The sequence below is a fragment of the Chionomys nivalis genome, chromosome 6 (assembly GCF_950005125.1).
Source record: "Chionomys nivalis chromosome 6, mChiNiv1.1, whole genome shotgun sequence".
Classification (NCBI taxonomy): Eukaryota; Metazoa; Chordata; class Mammalia; order Rodentia; family Cricetidae; genus Chionomys; species Chionomys nivalis.
The window spans coordinates 4,212,732-4,234,386 of record NC_080091.1 but is presented as its reverse complement, the minus strand read 5'-3'; the positions used below and the strand labels follow the sequence as shown (position 1 = coordinate 4,234,386).

Here is a 21,655-nt window from a genome sequence, read left to right as displayed (position 1 = left end):
ACTGTGCACATAAAATGAAATGAAATAAAAAAAGAAGAAAACAACTAAACACAAACTAATCCATGAAATTTGAATGTCATAATTTTAAAACTTTTTTAGGGTCTTTTTTTTTTTTTTTTGGGTTTTTTTTTTGTTTTTTTTTTTTTTGAGACAGGGTTTCTCTGTGGCTTTGGAGCCTGTCCTGGAACTAGCTCTTGTAGACCAGGCTGGTCTCGAACTCACAGAGATCCACCTGCCTCTGCCTCCCAAGTGCTGGGATTAAAGGCGTGCACCACCACCGCCCGGCTTTTAGGGTCTTTTTTATCCAGTGTTTGGAACTTACACATATTGAGAATTATCCATTGTGTATTTAAAACTCGGGATTTGTTGTTGTTGCTTTGTTTTGTTTTTCGAGACAGAGTCTCTCTGTGTAGCTCTGGCCGTCCTGGAACTAGCTCTGTAGACCAGGCTGGCCTGGAACTCAGAGATCCCATGCTTCTCTGCCGAGTGCTGGGATTAAAGGCGTGCGCCACCACCGCCCAGCGCACGCCTTTAATCCCAGCACTCTGGAGGCAGAGGCAGGTGGATCTTTGTGAGTTCGTAGGCCAGCCTGGTCTACAAGAGCGAGTTCCAGGACAGGCACCAAAGCTACAGAGAAACCCTGTCTCGAACCCCCCCCCCCAAAAAAAAATGTGTGCTACCACCACTTGACTAAAACTCAGGATATTTTTCATTTCATTTATTTATTTATTTTACTGTACTGAGATCACACACACACACCAGCCACCAGCCACTCACTCCCACAGCCTCTGACTATCTGACTAGAGACGCCTTGGGGAATCCGGGTAGAGCCAGAGGAAGAGGGTCAAGCCCCCCATAGAGCCTGTCCCTGAGTCTGGGAGAGGAAGGAAGGACCCTCCCAGGCACTTACTACACAGACCAGGGTCTGGAACTCTGGCTGCAGATGAGAGACCACAGCAATTCTTTCTGACTTGCCCACCTGCAGAGGACTCTTTTGAGGAGTGGACGGGAAGTGGGAACACCAGGAGCTAGACCAGTCTATAGAAAAGCTTTCCACTTGCTTGTGCTCTGGGTGGGTGGATGAGTGGGGGCAGCTCTCTGACTCTCCCACCCCCTTGATCTACTCAGATATAACTGTAATATATACATTTGTTGTTTTGTTTGGGAGCTTTTATTTTTAACTTTTTTTTTCCAAGGCAGGGTTTCTCTGTTAGTAGTTCTGACTTTGTAGACCAGGCTGGCTTTGAACTTACTGAAATTCACCTGCCTCTGCCTCCTGAGTACTGGGTTTAAAGGCGTGTGTCAGCCGGGTGGTGGTGGTGCAAGCCTTTAATCCCAGCACTCGGGAGGCAGAGGCAGGTGAATCTCTGTGAGTTCAAAGCCAACCTGGTCTACAAGAGCTAGTTCCAGGACAGACTCCAAAGCTACAGAGAAACCCTGCCTGGAAAAAACAAAACAAAAAACCAAACAAACAAATAAGTAAAATAAAGGTATGTACCACCACACCCGGTTTATTTTTTAACTTTTATAAGAATGTTTAAATTTTTAAATTTTTTTGGATGGGGGGGCAGTTTCGAGACAGGGTTTCTCTCTGTAGCCCTGGCTGTCCTGGAACTCACTCTGTAGACCAGGCTGGCCTTGAACTCACAGAGATCCGCCTGCTTCTTTGACCCAAGTGCTGGGATTAAAGGCGTGCATCACCACCACCTGGCTTAAATTATTTTTATTAATATGTATTCATGTATAAATGAGGTTTATTTAGTTTTATTTTGTGTGTGTGTCTGCATATATATGTGTGCCCCATATGGGTGCAGTTACCAGTGCAGCCAGAAGAGGGCAGTAAATCGACTAGAACTGAAGTTACAGAGATTTGTGAGCCACTTTGTGGGTTCTGGGAATAGAACCCCTTCTCTCAAATGCAACAATGACATGTGGTGGTTTGACTGACATGTCCCCATACCCTTGGGTCTGGTTTGGGAAGGTTTAGGAGGTGCAGCCTTGCTGGAGGAATTGTATCACCCCATTTTCATTCAGCGCTTTCTGTTTGTGGTTCACTGTGTGAGCTCTCAGCTTCTGTTCCTTCCACCACGTTTGCCACCTAGGGCCATGCTGCCCCACCACAGCGGACTCTAACCGCCTGGAACTGTTAGCCCAAATCAACTGTCTTCCATAAGTTGCCTTGGTCTTGGTTCATGTCTGCCACCCCAGCACTGGAAGCTGAAGCAGGAGGATCACTGCGAGCTCGAGCTAGGGCAGACGAGGCAACAGAGCTCATTTTTGCCTTCAGTGGGGGGAGGGAGGGAAAGGAAGGAGAGAAAAACCACATGGGTATCCACTACTCCGGTAGGGCAGGCACTCCTGTCTCCATATTCTTTCTTGTTCGCAGAGGGGGCCTGGCTCTTCATAAGCCCCTGGCCTCCGCTCTTCTTGGGGTTGGGTGGACAGCTGAGAAGGCTTGGATAGCACCAGTAAACATCTTGCCTGTCACATACAGGCCAGGCCCCTCTGATCTGTGTCCAGTTGGAGCCGCCCCAGAACCCTGCTAAGGGACTGAGGGCAGAGAGGAAGTGCAGCAGGCTGTGAGCATGCAGGCTGGTGGCTGAGATCCAGCTGGCCACTTCCTTCTTACGCCTTACCAATCTTGCTAGAGGTATAGTCAGGGACAAAGGCCACCACATCCTTGGGAAGGGCCATGAGGGTTTATGGGTAAAAGTTTCAATAATTTTTTTTTTTTTAAGTTTTTCAAGATAGGGTTTCTCTGATGTGGGATTCCCCTCTGTGTGCTATATCATTGGGGAATAAAGAAACTGCCTTGGCCTGTTGACAGGGCAGAGCTTAGGTGGGCGGGGAGAACTAAACTGGGAGGAAGGAGGCAGAGGCAGAGAGAAGCCATGGAGCCTCCACTGGAGACAGACGTGCTGAAACATTGCTGGCAGGCCACGACCTCGTGGTGATGAGCAGATGAATGGAGATACATTAAACTAAGATGTAAGAGTTAGCCAATAAGAAGCTAAAGCTAATGGGCCCAGCAGTGATTCTATTAATACAGTTTCTGTGTGATTATTTTGGGGCTAAGTGGCCGGGAACCAACTAACGGCCGCCTCCAACATTTCTCTGTGTAGCCCTGGCTGTCCTGGAACCTCTCTGTAGACCAAGGCTAGCCTCACACTCACAGAGCTCTGCCTGCCTCCGCCTGTGCCCCCACACAGTTCAGCCTCAAGGGTGTTAATCAGCGGGAGAAAACCTAGAGTGAGCTGGGCTGGCTGGGAACCTGGTAAAACCCCTGTTGCACAAACATGAGGGTCGGGGTCAGCTCTGCAGAGGGACCAAAGTGGCATCGAGGGCTGGAAATCCCAGCGCTGGCGGGGAGGGAAAGGCAGATCTCTGGGAATGACTGGACAGCCAGGCTAGCCAATTCAGCGAGTCCCTCCCTGTGAGAGCAAGGTCAGTCTGTCCTGTGGAGAGAGTTACAGCACAGCCAGGACTACACAGAGGAACTGTTTCAAAAAACAAAACAAAGGCTGGGCACACCTTTAATCCCAGCACTCCACTCGGGAGGCAGAGGCAGGGGAATCTCTGGGAGCTCAAGTCCAGCCTGGTCCACAGAGTGAGTTCTGGACAGGCTCCATAGCTACTGAGAAACATGTTTCAAAAAACAAACAAACAAAAAACCAGACAAAATTAAAACAACTTTTGTTGATACTGAAGGTTAACTTGCGCACACACAACCCAGGGTTTCAGGGCTGTTTGTGAACGGCCAGAGGTAGCACAATCGCCCCTGGAAGATGAGCCCAGCCAGGCTTGGTAGCTCGCACTCTTGACTCCCTAAACTCTGAAGGAGGAGGCACAGGATTACCAAGGATTTTCAAGGTCACCCTGGGACAGAGTAAGATGTTGTCTCCGAAATGACCAAGAGTCAGGTGTGGGGTGTGCTCCTTTAATCCAGGTGCTAGGGAGGCAGAGGCAGGAGCGTTTCTGTGAGTTTGAGGCCAGGTGGGTCTCCAGTAAGGAATTACAGGATAGCCAGAGCTACAGAGACCCTGTCACAAAAAAATCAAAACAAACAAATAAATAAAAAGAAAAATAAACAGAAAGAGAAAGCTAGTGGGAGTTAATTAGCTGAGTGCCGGCCTACCCCAGTCATCCAAAGTTCAGGAACAGGTGGCTGTGCCTGTCGCTGGGGAGGCAGGATAACAGGGTCTCCGCGTGTAGCCCAGGGAGGCCTCAAATCCCTAAGCCTCAGGCCTCTACCTCCCTCTTCTTTTTTTTTTTTTTTTGGCTCCCCGTCGGGGATTCGAACCCCGGTCTCCCGCGTGACAGGCGGGGATACTTACCACTATACTAACGAGGATTCTTTTTTTTTTGTTTTTTGTTTTTTTGTTTTTCGAGACAGGGTTTCTCTGTGGTTTTGGAGCCTGTCCTGGAACTAGCTCTGTAGACCAGGCTGGTCTTGAACTCACAGAGATCCGCCTGCCTCTGCCTCCCGAGTGCTGGGATTAAAGGTCTTTTTTTTTTAATTAGTTTTTTAAAATACCAATCCAAATTCCCACTCCCTCCACACACCCTCCCACCATCCTCTTCTTCTAAGATTTACTTTTATTTTGGGGAGGGGGCTTCAGAGGACAGGAGGTGTCTGAGCCCCTAGAAACTGAGTCACAAGTGGTCAGTGAGCCACCATGTGGGCGCTCGGTTTCAAACCCAGGTCCTTTGCAAGAGCAGCCAGTGCTCTTAATCTCTGAGCCATCTTTCCAGTCCCCCTCTCACACCCCACCCCGCTGCGCTCTGGCTGCATAGCCCAGCCTGGTGTGGAATCCTTGCCCTGGCCGCCTCAGCCTCTGAGGGCTGGGATCCTAGGTGTGCCGGCGCCGGCACCACCCCAGCTTTGTTTTCCCTGCCATTCGCCTATAAAACCAAGTTAATCTGCTGATACCTTTGAAACCTATTTTACAGAGCCAGGGCCACCCAGAGTCCAGAAGCCAGGTGAGGCAGGAGGGATGTCCCTGGGGCATGGCAGAGAACAAGGCTGAGTCAATCCAGCATTTTGGGACAAAGTGCAGGGTGGAAAATAAGTCGCCCAAAGGCATTTGAGCTTCGTGGCTGTAATTCCACCCTCTGACTTCTGGCTGGCCTTTCTCAGACTTCCTGTTCTTGCAAAGCCGTTTTGTGACAGAAACGAGGGGAACAGCTAAGCAGAGCACGCTCCCCCAGCCGTGAGGTCAGGCGGGTGTGAGCGGCAGCAGCGACAACATGGCTGCCACCCCAGCACCCAGGCGTGGAGGAGGTGGTCAGGAGGTCATTCTCAGTTACATTCGACGCGGCACTCTATCTCAAGGGGACAAAAGAATATTCTGGGAGCAGGCTGTAGAGATAGCTTACCCCCACTTTTGAGACAGGGTGTCATATGGCGCAGGTTGACTTTGAAATGGAGGCAATCCTCCTGCCTCAGCCCCCAACTGCAGAGAGGACAGGTGAGGGCTGAGTGACAGATTTCCCAGGCACCCTTGCTGTGAAAGTATCTTACACACCCGTGGTGATGATTTCTCTCCGGCTGATCCGCTTCCTGTCATAGGAAACCAGGTAGTCAGAAGAGGGAGGATCCCATACCTGCTACAGTCTGGATGGACCCTGAAGACACAAAGACCACGCAGTGTGAAACCAGAGAGAGAGACGATGCCCTGGGCCTAGGGGGGATTGGAGAGACCTCTCATGGAGATGGGGCTTTGTTTTAGGGTGGAATGTTCTGGAACTGATGCTGGATGTGCTGACACCCACTGGACCGACCCTTTAGCTGCTGTGTTGAGGTATCAGTAAAAGACGTTGGGGATTCTGTGTGGAGCCTCCCCATCTCTCCAGCTCATAGGAGAGCTGCAGAGGGCAGCTGGCGCCCCCTGCTGGCAGAGCTGCTGCCATTGTTCTTGCCTTGGCACCCAGCAGGCCGGTGTTAGCCACCGGAAAACGGAGGCTTAAGGAGGTCAGAGGCAGACAGGGCTGGATTTAACAGATACATCATCATTTATTGGTCCTCAGAGGTACACCTAGTCCCTCCCCACCCTGGTCAGCGAGCGTGTTCTGGTCATCAGGCCAACGACGGATGACCTTCCTGATCCAGGGGATGAAGGGGGCTACAGCAGTGGCAACCGGGGGCTTGAAGATGTCTGTGCAGCCTTTGGAGCTGAAAGACAGGATCCCATCCACCTGGCCTCTGCCACACACCAGGGGTCCTCCGGAGTCGCCCTGTTGAAGGTGATTGATATGGATGAGTTTTTGTGCCTGCGGAGTGGACCAGGGGCCTGGGATGCCCTGGGTTTACAAGCCACGGTGCATCCTTGCCTTCCTATCTTCCTTTCCCTTTTCTCTCTTCTCCTTTCTACCCCAGGGCCTTTGCTCTGGGCCTAGGTGACTAGTCTGTGGGCTGGATTTCAAACCACAATTCTCTGGCTTCCTTCTGACTTCTAACCTAGACAGTGTGTTTACTCTCCCAGAGCCTCGGTTTCTGCATCTGAGAAATGAGATGAGTGTTACCCCCACCTCGCCCCAAGGTGAGGTGTCAGAAGCCAGTTTGAGTTGCCCTTCAAGCCTGCAGGTCCCCTTCACCTTGCAGGGCGCCTGGTTCCTGGCTGCCGCCTCCAAGCACAGCATGCCCTCCTCGAGGGCACCGTTCCAGAAGCGGCTGTTGTTACACATGCGGGTGTCCAGGACACGCAGCTCCAACTCCTGCAGGGCGCGGGCTAGCGGCCCACCTTGGTGGGTCCTTCCCCAGCCAGCGGTGCTGCACTGAGCACCTTCTGCCGGCCTGGCTTGGTTCTTTCTGGGCAGAGCCAGCGGCTGGATATTCCTGCTGGGCCGCAACCGTCCATCCAGCTGTGAGGACAAGAGGGGCAGTGAGTGTCTGAGGGAAGTCGGGCCATGGCAGGTCCTCGGGCCCTCCATCCTGCACCTTTAGCAGCGCCAGATCGTTTTCATAGTTGCCGTTGTAGCCAGGATGCTTGATGGCTGCCTTGATGTGGAAGGTGAGGCCCGGATCTTGCAAGTCATGGAGGTGGTGCAGGCCTAGCACCAGCTTCAGCTGCTGTACCCTGCAATGCAGAACCGGGTTGCACACAACCGCCGGCAGCCTGAGAGCTGCTGTTGTTCCTTCTTCCCCACACCCACACCCACACCCACGGCATCCTCCCCAGCCCACTCCTGGCAGATCATCTTCCATCTTCACGGACCCTCTACCCCCACCCCCTACCCCAGACTTCTTGCTCCGGCTCCTGCCCAGCGCCAGGTCGGGAGACTCTGAAGACTTCCTGCATCTATCCAAACGACAGAGAAATAACCTCTTTCCACAAGAATCAGAGGTCCTCGCTTGCAGCCAGGTGAGAGACCCTCAAGGGAATACCTGGATGAAGCCACTCCTAAAGCCTAGACTTCTGGAATACAAGAGCTAACTTCGGGTTTTTTTTTGTTTGTTTGTTTTTAAGATAAGATCTTATATACGGTCCTGACTTTTCTGGAACTATGGAAATTCCCTGCCTCTGCCTCAGCCTCCTCGAAGGCTGGGATTAAAGCACACCTAAGGGCCCCTTCCTTTGGCTCAGGGCTCAGGGTTTTTTCCTTTAGTCTTGAGGATGAGATTTGGCATTAGGCTGGCACTCCCAGGGTACATCCCTCACAGGATGGATGTATTTAGTGATGTCTCGATGGCAGTTCTTGCTACGCAGACTCCGTCTCCTTGGCACGCTGGCTTTCACAGATTGTTAGGGGTCCCAGGAGGGAGCTATCCTTTCTACTTGACCAGAACCAAGAGCCTTAGCCTTTAGAGGGTTGGCCTGAGTCCTTCAGCCCTTAAGATAGGGAGTCTTTGGAGGTTTGGGGAAGGGGGTGGGATACTCACGGTTCGGACAGGCAGTGGGCAGCTGTCAACACCCATTTTAGATGCACGAGGACTCCTCCGCACACATGGGACCCCGATTTCTGTAGAGAGGCCATGTACGGGCGAGAGTGTGGAGCTGCCTCTCGACCCCCAATGATGTGTGTCTCAAATGTGTTGCCTGCTGAGAAGTGAGACAGAGAGGGCAGGTTAGGGAAGCTGCGTCTCTACCCTCCACTGAGCCTGGAAGCCCTGGATCTGGCAGATCTGTGGTCTGAAATCCCCATTGTCCCCAAGGCTCAGATGCTCCTCAGCTGTCAGGCCAGGCTGGAGATAGAACCTGGGCTCAGTTTCCAGCACCCCCTCCGGGTGACTCAGCTTCAGGGGATCTGACGCCCCCTTCTGTGTTCTGAGAGCGCCGCACTCACCACCACCCCATATTACAACATAAATGAGAGGAAAGGTTACTGGGGGCATGTATGGATGAGGGACCGACCCTCTGTTCCCAGTGGACAGGAGTGGGTTCTGATATTTGCCATATCAATGGAACAACCTTCAGATCACAGTGCTTGGGGAAAATCCGACACAAAAGGCCACACGGTATGAAACTTCATAACAGGAAGTGGATTTGTGGGTGCCAGAGTGTGGGGGTGAGTGTTCTTAGCGTTGTGGAGGTGCCTACACTCTTTTTGTTTGTTTGCTTTTTTGTTTTCTTTTTTTGAGACAGGGTTTCACTGTGTTGTCCTGGAACTCTCGAAATGAGGCTGGCCTCAAACTCAGAGATGTCTGTCTCTGCCTCTTGAGTGCTGGAATTAAAGGCATGTTCCACGACCGCCCAACTGGTGCCTACAGTCTTGTGTGGCTTCTGGACGTCAGCGAGTCGAGCAGTGTGAGCATTATTCCTCTATGAACTTCACGGATGTGTTGATCGAGGACGCCCGGCTGGGCTCAGCGTGGAGAGCTTACCCATTGCACACAAAGCCTTGGCTGTTCTAGTCCCCCCACACCACAGAGACAAGGTCTAGTGCTGCATGCCTGTCATCCCAGGCCTGGAAAGGTGAGAACAGGAGCAGGGTTAAAAAAGTAAAATAGGGCAGAGACAGGTGGATCTCTGTGAGTTCTAATCCCAGCAGAAGCAGGTGATCTCTGTGAGTTCAAGGCCAACTTGGTCTATGGAGTTAGTTTCAGGTCAGCCAGGGCTACACAGAGAAACTCTGTCTGAAAACAAAATTTAAAATAAATATTGATAAAAATTGCCGGGCGGTGGTGGCGCACGCCTTTAATCCCAGCACTCGGGAGGCAGAGGCAGGCGGATCTCTGTGAGTTCGAGACCAGCCTGGTCTACAAGAGCTAGTTCCAGGACAGGCTCCAAAACCACAGAGAAACCCTGTCTCAAAAACAACAACAACAACAACAACAAAAAAAAAAAAAAACAAAGAAACAAAAAAAAATTGATAAAAATTTAATGTGAACCAACTCAAAATCTCCTTGATTTCCCATCATGTCCTAAGGATCCTGCAGCACCCTGAGCCACATGGCCAGTCCACACCTACTCCACACAGCCTTTCCGGCCCCAGCACTACTTCCTCGGGGCTGGTTCCCATCCCAGAAGAGAGCCGAGTTCTCTGTCATGTATGAATCCTGAAGCTTTATTTTATAGAGACAGGGGTTTCCCTGTGTAGCCCTGGAACTCACTCATAGACCAGGCTGGCCTAGAACTCACAGAGATCCACCTGAGTGTGCACCACCTACCCCAAGCTCAATTCTGGAAGCTAAAAAAAAAAGGGGGGGGGGAAGAAGAAAAAAAGAAACCTAGACCAAGAGTAAATGAAAGAGAGACCTTTGTGATTTCATGGGGCCAGCGTGCACACTTGAAGGCTGACCTGTATCCGCAGAGCCTTGCAGTCAGCAGCCATAACTGAGTAGCTTTTCTACCACCCAAGAAAGCCTCCCACCTGTGTGTGCTTTTTTTTCCTCCCCTTGAAAAAATAAAAAACTAACTTTATTCTGAGACAGTGTCTCGTGTAGCCCAGGCTGGCCAGGGACTATGTAGCTGAGAGTGACCCTGACCTCCCGGTCCTCCTGCTTCCACCTCCCCAGTGCTGTGAGGACAGGCTGGGTGAGGGCTCTGCCCTCTGAGGCACAGGCCCAGTCCTGCTACATAATTTAAATCATGTCGGGGACTGAGGTAGGTTCAGTGGTGTAGCCTGAGCTACACTGTATCTCCATCAACTCTCCAAAGTTACTGTGTTGTAACCACACAGAGAGACCAATGGCTAATCAGCAACTTAAGGAAGAGTCATTATACTTGCAAAGAGTCAACTTCCTCCTCCACTTTTGCTTTGGAGAAGGTTCTAGAAGGTTCAAAACAATTGAGTGTAAAAAATTGGGAGGGTGGTGGCACACACCCACACCTCTAATCCCACCTCAGGAGGCAGAGGCAAACAGGTCAGCCAGGACTACAATATTAAGACCTTGTCTCAAAAAAAGTGTGTGTGTGTGTGTACATGAACATGTGCCGACGTGCACATGTGTATGGGGGTCAGATCAAGTTTGGTGTTTGTAGCCACGTCTTTCCCCTAGCTTGCTTGAGTCCCAGGGATCCTGCTTCCTGCTCTAGAGCTGGGATTGTAGGCGGAAGGCATCACCTGTTGTCCTCCCCTAAAGATGCTCTCGCTATGTAGCCTTGGCTGGTCTGGAACTGGCTGTCCTCCGTCTCACAGAGACCCTGCTTCTGTCTCCCCAGTACTGGATTAAAGGTGTGGCCACCACTGCCCGGTGGGGTGGCTCTTTTTGTCAAGGTCTAAGTAGCCCTGGCCGACCCGAGTTCAGAGATGAAAGGCGTGTGATCGTGTGATGCTGCTACGTTGGGCTCCCCTCGCTCCCCTTCCCTGCTCTTTTTTCAAAGTAGGGTCTCAGGAGAGCCAGCCCGCCTTAAAGTCACTAGAGCTGAGGGTGGCTCTGAATCCTGCGGTCTCCTCCAGTGCTGGGATGACAGGCATGCGCCATCTCAGGATGGAACCCAGCCTTTGCGTATGCCAGGCACATGGCCCACTAACTTAAGCTATATCCTAAACCCATGGCAATCCTCCTGCCTCACTCAGCAAGTGCTCTTTGTAGAGGCTATTCCTCAGGGATTTCTCAGTAGGCAACCCCGCCTCTCCCATCCCCCGGGCCCCTGAAGACTGGCTTCCTCTTCATGCTCACCTGCCCACAGCGTCTCCAGAGCTAGCAAGAGCAGCAGGGACTGATGGACCTCCATGCTGGCGCAGATGTGTGGTCTGGGGTGTGTGTCTCCCCACTTTCTTTCTGTGAGGACAGGTGGCCTTCCAAGTTCCACCCACCTAGTACAAGTGACAGCTCCTCCCTCACACCCTGCTCTGGGTGGTTTTAGAAAGTGTCTCTGGGGACAGCAAAGGTGGCCGCCATCAAATCCCCAGTGCTCCTTCCCCTGTTGCTTTTACAAGTCTTTTGCTTCCTTTAGCACTGTTCTGGCTGGACTGACACCTAACTCCCACAGAGGCAACTTGCAGGGCCAAGTCTCTCCTTCCACCACGTGGGTCCTTACTGGAATTCCTGTCCTCAGGCTTGGCGGCAAGCCTTCACCTACTGAGCACTGTTGCTGGCTGGCCTGATCTCTACCGAGACCAGGCTGGCTTCAAATTGTGCGTAGCTGATGATGGCCTAAAGGTTTTTTTTTTTTTTTTTTTTTTTTTTTTGAGGAAAGTCTCACTATGCAGCTCTGGTTGTCTCAGAACTCACTGGGGCTGGCTTGAAACCACCAAGATTAGTCTGCCTCTGTCCCAGAGTGCTGAGACTAAATATGTGCACACCCCCACCCCTACTTAACATTTTTTTTTTCTCCTAAAGATTTATTATGGTTGGTGTCTTGTCTGTTATTTCTGCCTACAGCCCAGAAGGGGCAGATCTCATTACAGATGGTTGTGAGCCACCACGTGGTTGCGAGAAATCGAATGAGGACTTTTGAGCCATCTCCCCAGTTCCTGCTTTCTTACCATGTTAACTAGAAGTGAATTGTCCCCAACTCCCCAGTCTCCTTCTCTTACAAACTTTTTTTTTTTTTTTTTGGTTTTTCGAGACAGGGTTTCTCTGTGGTTTTGGAGCCTGTCCTGGAACTAGCTCTGTAGACCAGGCTGGTCTCGAACTCACAGAGATCCGCCTGCCTCTGCCTCCCAAGTGCTGGGATTAAAGGCGTGCGCCACCACAGCCCGGCCAAACTTTTTTTTTTTTTTAAATGTATACAGTATTCTCAGTATTCTGTCTGCATGTCTGCCTGCAGGCCAGAAGAGGGCACCAGATCTCCCTACAGACGGTTGTGAGCCACCATGCGGTTGCTGGGAATTGAACTCAGGACCTTTGGAAGAGCAGGCAATGCTCTTAACCACTGAGCCATCTCTCCAGGGCCCCCCCCCCCCCAAACTTCTTTGTCCTTCTGTGACCAGCTGTGACTGGCAGGGTCCCTTTAAAGCACAGTTCAGTAGACTGCTGCTCCAGAGACAGGAACTCTCCACATAAGAGGCCTACGATGGGGAAGGGGCACTGAATGCCGCTTTTTTTTTCAGCAGGGTTCCTTTGTGTGACCACTCTGGCTGATCTGGAACTCACTCTGCCCCCCAAGTGTTGGATTAAGGGGTGTCCCACCGCCACCTGGCCTTCCTTTCCTTTATCTGCATGGCACCCACAAGCCATCAGAGACCTCAAGTTCCACCCCCAGCGCACTGGAGACAAAGGACAGGTCTGTCACCGCGGCATGGGGATACTTTGGCATGTTAGAGTAAGACTCACCCTACCCTTTCCTTGGGGAGTCACCAGGCTGCAGCTCAGTCCCCCAGCCACAGGACCACAAGGACTGCTGGGAATATGGGCCCTCCACATGCCCCTGGATCCAGGGCTTTCCAGAGCACAAACCTCAGGCCTAGGCCTCCGGACTGAAGGCTTCAAGTGGACGCAGGCCAGTGGCGCAGCCGCAGCGCCAGCAGTAGAGGGCATGACCTGCAGCCAGCAGGGAGTTGTGTCGGGGCCTGGAGCCCATGCAGACCACTGAGCCCGATGAACAGACCAGTAAAAGTGCTTCTTCCTGCCCAGCCCACTACCCTGGCGTCCTGGCTGTTTCTCCAGCTTCTCAGAAAGCCATTTTATTTGGGTTTCACACACACCAAAGCAGAGAGGAGGTGACTGTGGGGCTGGCCCTGCCTGGGCTGGGCTGGAGTCTCTGCCTCCCCACGAGGCGGTTCCCAGCCTCCCAGGCTTGTCACCATCTGTGAGTTGAGTGGGGTATCTGTCAGGCACCACGGGGTAAGAGGACCTAAGGGTCACGGGACGGGAGCCCACATGGAGCCTCGGTGAGGTAGTCTATCGCCCGAGGCCCACACGGGTCCTGCTGAGGTAAAATTTGTAAGTTTATTTCGGGGGCGCGGGTCAGGACTCCTCGGTGCCAGAGTCGTCCTCTTCATCCCCAAAGCAGCTGTCGGCCTCCTCCACGTCCCCGTCCTCATAGTAGTCATCGTAGAAGAGGTCCGAGCCCTCGTCGGGCGCCGGCGCCTTGGTCTTCACGCAGTACTCAGCCAGTGTGGTAGGCACCTTCACGCCATCACGCTCTGCGTCCACCTTGGTCCCCAAGACCTGCTTCCTGGGGAGACAGGGGAGGTGAGGCCACAAGGCCCAGGAATCCTGGGATTCCAAAGACAATGGATGGAGGGTGAGGAGCAGGTGAGAGGAGGGGACCAGGGCACAACAGGTGGCTCACAGCAGCCCCTAGACAGGAAGTAACCACAGCCAGGTGCAGGACACAGGCAGGAAGTGCTGTGAGTCTAGGGCCAGCCTGGGCTAGCGGGACCTGTCTTTCCTTTTTTTTTTTTTTGGTTTTTCGAGACAGGGTTTCTCTGTGGTTTTGGAGCCTGTCCTGGAACTCCCTTTGTAGACCAGGCTGGCCTCGAACTCACAGAGATCCGCCTGCCTCTGCCTCCCAAGTGCTGGGACTAAAGGCGTGGGGACCTGTCTTAAATGACAAACAGGGCCAGAGACAAGGCAGTAGGAGCACCTACTGTGCAAGCACAGGCCCTGTAGGGAAGGTGACCAAACACTTTGTCCCTGGCTTCTGTGAGTGCACCCACCCACACACCACACTGACACCAAACAGCCGAGGCACTGAGGAAGGGCGGGCCTGGAGGCCTGCGGCTGAGCCTGGGGGAAGAGACAGGGACAGCAGCATGCCTTGGTTGTGCTCTGAAGCAGCAGAGCCAGTGTCCCGGCACAGGAGCAGTGATTAAAGAAATCAAGCTGGGGTGGGGGGGCTGGAGAGATGGCTCAGAGGTTAGGAGCATTGCCTGCTCTTCCAAAGGTCCTGAGTTCAATTCCCAGCAACCACATGGTGGCTCACAGCCATCTACAACCATCTGTAATGAGATCTGGTGCCCTCTTCAGCATGCAGAACACTATGTACATAATAGGTCCCCAGGGTCAGGCCACCCTCAGGGTACAGGTCCCAATGGGAGAGGCGAAGAGTAGGGCAGACGCCACGACAGCACAGCAGAAGAGCCTAGTCAAGGCTCCCAGTGGCCCGTCCTGTGGCCCGACACTGGCTCTCAGGTTGGAACCCAGGAGCAGCACAGCCTCCTCGTGGTCATAGGAAGTGGCTCCTGGAGTCAGACTGGTAAAAATAACCCAGGGCTTCTGCTCTGGGACAGGGACACAGTAAGGAAGCAGCCAGGAGAACTGGGCCAAAGGCTGCCAGGAGGCAGAAGACCTGCAGCGAACAGACCAGATCCAAAGCCTCCATTGGCGCCTGTACCCAGGGGTGCTCCGTGCAGGACAGAGTCCAGTGCAGCCCAACAGACACCATTATGGCCGACACACCAAGTCCCAACTGCCAGGATGACTGGAAGTGGGTGACAGGAAGGGTTAGTGTGCCCAAGGTGACCTCAAGCTTAAAACAGTCACAAATGACAACGGCCCACAAAACCAGGGTGTGCCTGAGCTGCTGGCGGTGGCACACGCCTTTATCCCACCACTCAGGAGGCAGAGTCAGGATCTGAGTTCAAGGTCAGCTAGTTCCAGGACAGCCAGGGCTACATAGGAAAACTCTGTCTCAAAAAACTGAGAAAAGAAACCCCACAGGGCTGCTTGCCTTCTTCCCCAGCTGGGGATGGCAAGAGGGTAGTGAGCTGCAGGCAGCCTGAGCAGAAGGGGACCGGGCTGCAGGGACTTCCAGACCATCCTCAGCACTCAGACCTGCCCATGTAACTAATTCCTCCACACAGGAGGAGAAGCAAAGGTACATTCTGTTCTGATCTGTTAAAGACCCTGATTCAGGGTCTTGCTGGACCAGCACTGACCACCAATATAGTCCATGTCAATTCTGAGAAGCCAGGCCTGCCTTCTGCAGGACAAGGCACAGGGGTTCCGCTGGGCGGTGCTCGCCCTGTCCATGGCTCCAGGCCGACATGTACGGTTTGCTCAGCATACCTGCTGATGGGCCTTGGGCACAACATAGGCCTGCGTGCTTGGGTATGTGGACAAGCACCTGTCCTCCTGGGTGAGTGCTAAGGCAGGAGACTGCTGCCTGTGAGGTGTTTTGTCATCCTGGCATCAGGAGGGAACTTGAGGAGGAGAATATGGGGTTCTAGGAAAGCCTGTCTCAGAAAACAGAGAAGTCAAGTGACCGGGAATGTGGGTACCTGTGTGGACACTCCGCAGGGCTGAGAAGCTGCAGGGTTTGACATTAGCCTAGAATCCTGCAAGTTCAATTATACACCCAGCTTTAGGTGGGTGCAAGGGAGACCACCTGACCCCCGAACAAACCAGGAACAAGCTAAAAGCTGACGACGGATATGGATGTGGCTCATGGTGGGCTGTGACCTCCCCCTCACAGAAGGGCTCACACCAACAGTGAGGACTGTGGCCTAGAGTGCTCTCGTCACCCATGGAGGTAAGCCGAGGGAAAAGTCAGTGCTCTGGGTGGGGCACACAGACCCACTAGCTGGGAAACAGAAGAGCTGACCTGGGGGCACTCCACTACACATGTGAAGCACAGATAACTACAGCAAGCAGCAACTCTGTGAGGAGACCCAGCAGCTGTCCTGGCTGGTACTGGCACTCACCGGATGATGTCTGTGTACTCCCGGTCCTTTCCCTTGCTCTCCTTCCACTTTCTGTACATCACTGAGGCATCCACATTGGCGGGCGAGAAGGTGTTGGGCTCATTCAGCAGGGAGATCACACTCAGGAGGATGGTCCTATGGGGCCGTGGGACAAGCTCAGCTCCCCGGAGACCGTGGGAACCCCTTGACTGGTGGAGCAACGAAGGAGGACAGGGTGCAGGGTATCTCGGGGTACCCAAGGTGCAAGGACACACACAGTTCTCACCTGACATTCTGTGTGGGGTTCCACCGCTCTGAGGGCAGCTCCCCACTCTGAGGGTCGTCAACTGGGGGATGGAGGATGGAGATGCACACGTCCCCTGTCTGCAAAGGTAACAGGATCAGATGAGCTGTGGGGTGAGCGCAAAGGTGGCAAAAGGTGTGTGTGGTAGGGTGTACTAAGGCACGCATCCATAGTGCTGGTAGTGACTTACCTCATAAATGTTGGGGTGCCACATCTTGGTGAGGAACCGGAAGGCTGGTGGGGAATATGGGTAATCGATGGGGAACTTGAGGCGAGCCTGCAGGTGTCAGAAAGTGGGGGTGGGTCACTGGTTCAATGGCAGTCCACTGAGCACCTGCATTGGGTGCTGTGCCCAGAGGATGAACAGTGTCTGTGACAGGTTGCCTGTCTCTGTGCCCTGGCATCCAGGTGAGGAAAGGCAGAGTGACAGCTACCCGCTGTGGGCCAGCCAGGGAAGCATCAGTAGGTCTCCTACCAGCCAGGGAAGCATCAGTAGGTCTCCTACCAGCACAGCCCAGGCTCAGGGGAGCCACCCGCCTGGCCAGAGCAGCTGTTTATGGCTCAGGCTCACCCTCCCCACTGCCCTGCAGACTCTAGTCTGGTAGAGGAGAAAGGCCTGATATTTGCCCTAGTTTTGGGGCTCCCCTAGGGCAGTCTCTGGAGGGTCCCCTGGGCAAGGAGAACAAACACTTAAAGAGCAGTGATCTGTGACCTCAGAGCTAGCCAGTATTTCAAGCTGGAGGCTCTGCCCCATGGCTCCTTCCAACTGAACCGGACATACACAAACCTAGTGCGCAATTTCTAGCCCTGATCCCCTCAGGACAGCCGAGAGGGGAACAGAACCTGTCACTTCTATGACTCCAGATGCTTTTTAAAAATGAGCAGGGGGCTGGAGAGATGGCTCAGAGGTTAAGAGCACTGGCTACTCTTCCAGAGGTCCTGAGTTCAATTCCCAGCAACCACATGGTGGCTCACAACCATCTGTCATGAGGTCTGGCACTGTATCCTGGAAAGTGTATATATAATAAATAAATTAAAAAAAAATAAAATAAAAATGAGCAAACTGCAGCACTTGGGAGGCAGAGGCAGGCGGATCTCTGTGAGTTCGAGACCAGCCTGGTCTACAAGAGCTAGTTCCAGGACAGGCTCCAAAACCACATAGAAACCCTGTCTCGAAACCCCCCCCCCCCAAAAAAAAGAGCAAACTGGCCAGGCAGTGGTGGCGCACGCCTTTAATCCTAGCACTCGGGAGGCAGAGACAGGCAGATCTCTGTGAGTTTGATGGCAGCCTGGTCTACAAGAGCTCCAAAGCTACAGAGAAACCCTGTCTCAAAAAACCAAAAACAAAAAACTGAGCAAAGGGAGGCTCAGCATCGGAAAGGCTCCCACCCATTCCTGGACAGTCCCATTCAACACGAAGACAGGCTGGCCGTCCAGAGGAAGCTCCTAACAGCTCCCCTCAGAGGGACTCTATGTCTCAACCACCCACACCACATAGGAGGCACCTACACTGGCAGATCTGACTGACATCCTGCAGAGCCACTTCCCAAGCTGTCCTTAGAATAATGCGAGCCTAGGAGGTCCTACCTACCATCCTTTACAGGTGGGGAGCAGCTCTGGTGTCCATGCAGTGGAGACTCCAGGAGGTATTAATAGCATCTGGACAGCTCAGAGGCTTCCCAGTCCAGACCGCAGTCCAGGGTGGGAGACAAGGGTACCCACACATCTCCCATTCTCCATATGCTGCACCCGAGAACCCTGACTCTCAAGTTACCCTGGCGGAGTAGAATACCACAGTCCCAGTCACTGCCCAGGAAGGGTGAGGACATCAGCCACAAATGAAGACACAGGACCTGAGCTGGCTAGGATCTGTGCATCCATCCACCTAGTCCTCACCGTGCTCCTCTTGGCCCTTGAACACGATCGAGTTTGCTAGGAGTTCCAGTCCACAGCAGGCAGGATGGTCCAACTGCACTGATGTGGGTCCCTACACTTGGCAACATCGGGTGCATTGAGCCTTAAGCCACCAGAGGGCAGATGACACGGCCTGCAAAGCAAAACTAGGCCTCCAAGAAGCTACCTGCTCTGTGGAATCTGAGAAAGGCCGCCCGGGACGGGGCGAGCAGAGAGCTCTGGGAGCCAGAGGCCTGGGCAGGAATCCAGGGTGTGACTCTGAGGATCGAGGTGGGTAGGTCGGCCCCTGCCTGCACTGTCCTCTTGGAATGTATTACAGACAGCCTGGCTATGGCTAAAGATGGTGCTGTCCAAGTAGGCATGGCTGCCAACGCCCTGTCAGGGCCTCTGCTGGAACTGGAGCAGGTGGAGTCCAGGCTGTACATGCCTTCCCTGGGGACGCACCGGCCAGCAGCTACCCCTGGTCCTGTGTCCTGGAGCGGGGAACAGCCTGAGGACATGCCAGCAAGCAGCTGTCTCTGAGAGTTTGTGTTCCAGAGTGGTGGACTGCCTGGGGATGCCAGGCAGCAGCTGCCCCTGGCTCTTTTTTTTTCTGAGACAGGGTTTCTCTGTAGTTTTGGAGCCTGTCCTGGATCTAGCTCTGTAGACCAGCCTGACCTCGAACTCACAGAGATCCGCCTGCCTCTGCCTCCCGAGTGCCCCTGGTTCTTTATGTCTTGGGATGAGGACAGCCTAGAGGAAAGCATGCTTGCCGGCAGGGGGTTCCAAAATCTCCTGTGTCCTGTAAGGGGCCTGCCTGGGGACAAAAAAGTCGCAGTTGTCCCTGGGGAGCCCCTTCACTAGCGCATGCTGGGAGGGGTCGGGACAATTTGGGGACATGCTTGGTCGAGTGCAGGACAGCCTGGAGACAGGCCAGTCACTAGTTGCCCCTGGTCCTCTGTTGGAGGACAGTCCAGGGAGACCAGACCCGGGGGCTAGGTCAGCACGTGCTCAACAAGAAAGGAGGGCCCGCCTTGCACTCAGGGTCTGAGACAACCCGAGGGGGAGAGGGTACAAAGGGGAAACTGAGGCCCGTCTCACCTTGAAGTAGCCGCCCTCGTAGTACGTGTTGGGGGGCCCGAAGATGGCTACCTCCCAGTTGTACAGGTCGCCCTCGTCCACCAGCGTCACCCGGAAACCCTCCACCGGCTCCTCCTGCAGCCCCTTCAGCTCTAGCAGCAGCGCCTTCTGCGAGCTGGGCACCAGCTGCCTGGCCATGGCGGTGGCGGCGGCGGCGGAGGGGCCCGGGGCCGGGCCGGGCCGCGGGACCGGCGCGAGCTCGCGGGACGGACCGGGTCGCGCGCCGGCAGGGGGAGAGCCGCCGCCTTCCTCCTCTGCACCGCCGCCGCCGCCACCCGGGGACCCCGAAGGCTCCACTCGCTCTGGCGCCGCTGCCCGCCCGGCGCTTGCTTCGGCCCGGCCCGGCCCGCGCCGAAAGCGTCGAATGCGCCTGCGCGCCGCAGCCACCGGGCCTCGGATGCGCCTGCGCACCGATTCCGGGCCCCAAATGCGCCTGCGCACCGACTCCGGGCCCCGAGTGCGCCTGCGTGCCTTCTTCTGTCCTGGAACGCGCCTGCGTGCCACACCCGGTCCTCGAATGCGCCTGCGCAACGCTGCCACAGAGTCGGAAATGCGCCTGCGCGCCACTGCCGGGTCTAGAATGCGCCTGTGCGACGCCTCCACCGGGTTCGGAATGTGTCTGCGCGCCCGCCCGCGGGGCACGCCGGGAACTGTAGTCTTCCTTCCCCGCCCTGCCGCGCAGGCGCCTTGCGTTTCCGAAGCCCCGGAGGCCGCCGTCGCCTTCGGCGGAAGAGCTCCGCGGATGCCTGTGTGCGGGGTGGCGGGCAGGGCAGGGCTGCGCGGTGCGGCCCTGTAGCTGCAGCTTTGGGGGGGCCTTTTTTTGTGACGTCTTGGGGGTGTGGCTATGGGCGAGTAATTGGGCGTGGCTTGAATGGGGGCGGAGTAGGATCCATCTTGTTACCCCCCCCAACACACACGTGAAGCTGTGGTCTCTGCGGACTCGCTTAGAGGGGCAGATAGAATTGACGACTTGGGGCCCTCAGGCCTGGCTTTCAAGAGGTGGAATCTGAATCCCGGCGCTGGACCCTCATGCCAGGCTGACCTTTGACACCTTAGTCCTGCTTAAACAGACCGAAAATCAGTGGAAACACAGTGGGAAGTTATAGGAGCGGGAACAGACGTGCAAAGTCCCTGAGGTTGTCCCGTGCCGACACCTACACTCCACGCCTGGATCTTTGGTCGTGAGAGTTGAGGGTGGCAACGTAGTTAAACCTTGCTGGAGGATGTGCCTGGTGTACTTGTGACCTCTAGGGGTGAGTGGTTCTGGCTCAGGGTTGTCAGGTGACTCACCTTGCCTGTGGGCATTCCGGCATCAACACCTGAGGCTGGGACGAAGGGCAGCTTCCTACCTACATCAGCACCTACAGGTGCTCCATCATCCTGTCCTGGTTGGGGATAGCACGTAGACCGGTTTGGGGACAGGGAAACAGTGTCAAAGGTGGGGCTGGTTGATGTGGCAGAGCCAGGCCTTGGCTGTCCTCCCCCTGGAGACTCTGGGTTCTTGGGCTATGCTCTCGCGAGGGCTCCTGGTGTTCTCTGCTCCTCTTGCCCATCTCAGACTTAGTGTCACTAGTTGTCAGCTCATAGTAAATAGCCCAGGCTTTCCTCTCAGTGTGCCTGGGATTGCCACTCCCACAGCCTACACTGGGAAGCCCTGATGGACAGAGGGACAGGGTTCTCCCTCCCTCCCTCCCTCCCTCCCTCCCTCCCTCCCTCCCTCCCTCCCTCCTCCCTCCCTCCATGCCTCCAAGAGAGCCTGCATCTGTGCTCATAGACATCCTGAATGCTGGGTGTTGGCCTCTGGCGACTGGGGTCTTCTCACTTCTATCCTGCCTGTTCACACATGGATGAGACTGTCTGATCAGGACAGTCCAGGCCTCAAAAGCCAGGAGCAATCAGATCTCTACCCCAAGCTTCAGGGGTGGTTCCTGAGAAGCCTTGGCCCTGGGCGTTTCCTCCGAGCGGGCTTGGCAGGTAACAGGACCACTCTTGCCCCGTTGTGGAAAGCTGAGACCTCCCAGGAGGGAGAAGCTGAGGATAGTGTGCTTCTGGGACTTTGTGTTTATTTATTTATTATTTGGTGGAGACAGGGTTTCTCTGTGTAGCCCTAGTGGAATTCCCTCTGTAGACCAGGCTGGCCTTGAACTCACAGAGGTCCGCCTGCCTCTTCTTCCCAAGTGCTGGGATTAAAGGCGTGCGCTGCTCCTGCCACCCAGGGCATTTGTTGACTTTTGAGACAGGGTTTCTCAATAGTGCAGAGACTGACTTTTAACTCACTCTGTAGCTTTAGAATGTGTGATTCTTTTGTCCCAGCCTCTTAAAATTCTGGGTTGCCAAATGTGTCCACCAGGCTCCGTTTCTGTT

At 54.3% G+C, this 21,655-nt stretch overlaps 2 protein-coding genes and 1 non-coding gene across 4 annotated transcripts; all 3 read right to left on the bottom strand.

Moving 5' to 3' along the window:
• Nucleotides 1-4,279: 4,279 nt before the first annotated feature.
• Nucleotides 4,280-4,351, bottom strand: Trnad-guc (transfer RNA aspartic acid (anticodon GUC)). The gene has a single exon. It is a non-coding gene; the product is annotated as a tRNA-Asp (tRNA).
• Nucleotides 4,352-6,009: 1,658 nt separating this feature from the next.
• On the bottom strand, nucleotides 6,010-11,135 carry Gzmm (granzyme M). Its single transcript, XM_057771646.1, has 5 exons — nucleotides 11,063-11,135; nucleotides 7,880-8,039; nucleotides 6,938-7,076; nucleotides 6,595-6,861; nucleotides 6,010-6,234 (listed from the first exon to the last, which is right to left on the bottom strand). The coding sequence occupies exons 1-5, from the start codon at nucleotides 11,115-11,117 to the stop codon at nucleotides 6,010-6,012; spliced, it is 846 nt and encodes a 281-aa protein (XP_057627629.1). The 5' UTR covers nucleotides 11,118-11,135.
• A 1,828-nt stretch (nucleotides 11,136-12,963) lies between these two features.
• On the bottom strand, nucleotides 12,964-19,648 carry Cdc34 (cell division cycle 34, ubiqiutin conjugating enzyme). 2 transcript variants are annotated; one of them, XM_057773254.1, is made up of 5 exons: nucleotides 19,253-19,648; nucleotides 16,449-16,535; nucleotides 16,241-16,338; nucleotides 15,976-16,110; nucleotides 12,964-13,505 (listed from the first exon to the last, which is right to left on the bottom strand). In XM_057773254.1, exons 1-5 carry the CDS (start codon nucleotides 19,427-19,429, stop codon nucleotides 13,295-13,297), a joined length of 708 nt encoding a protein of 235 aa, XP_057629237.1. In that variant the 5' UTR covers nucleotides 19,430-19,648; the 3' UTR covers nucleotides 12,964-13,294. The 2 variants fall into 2 exon arrangements, with proteins under 2 accessions (XP_057629237.1, XP_057629238.1); XM_057773255.1 differs by having other exon boundaries at nucleotides 13,312-13,501.
• Between the last annotated feature and the right edge of the window lie 2,007 nt (nucleotides 19,649-21,655).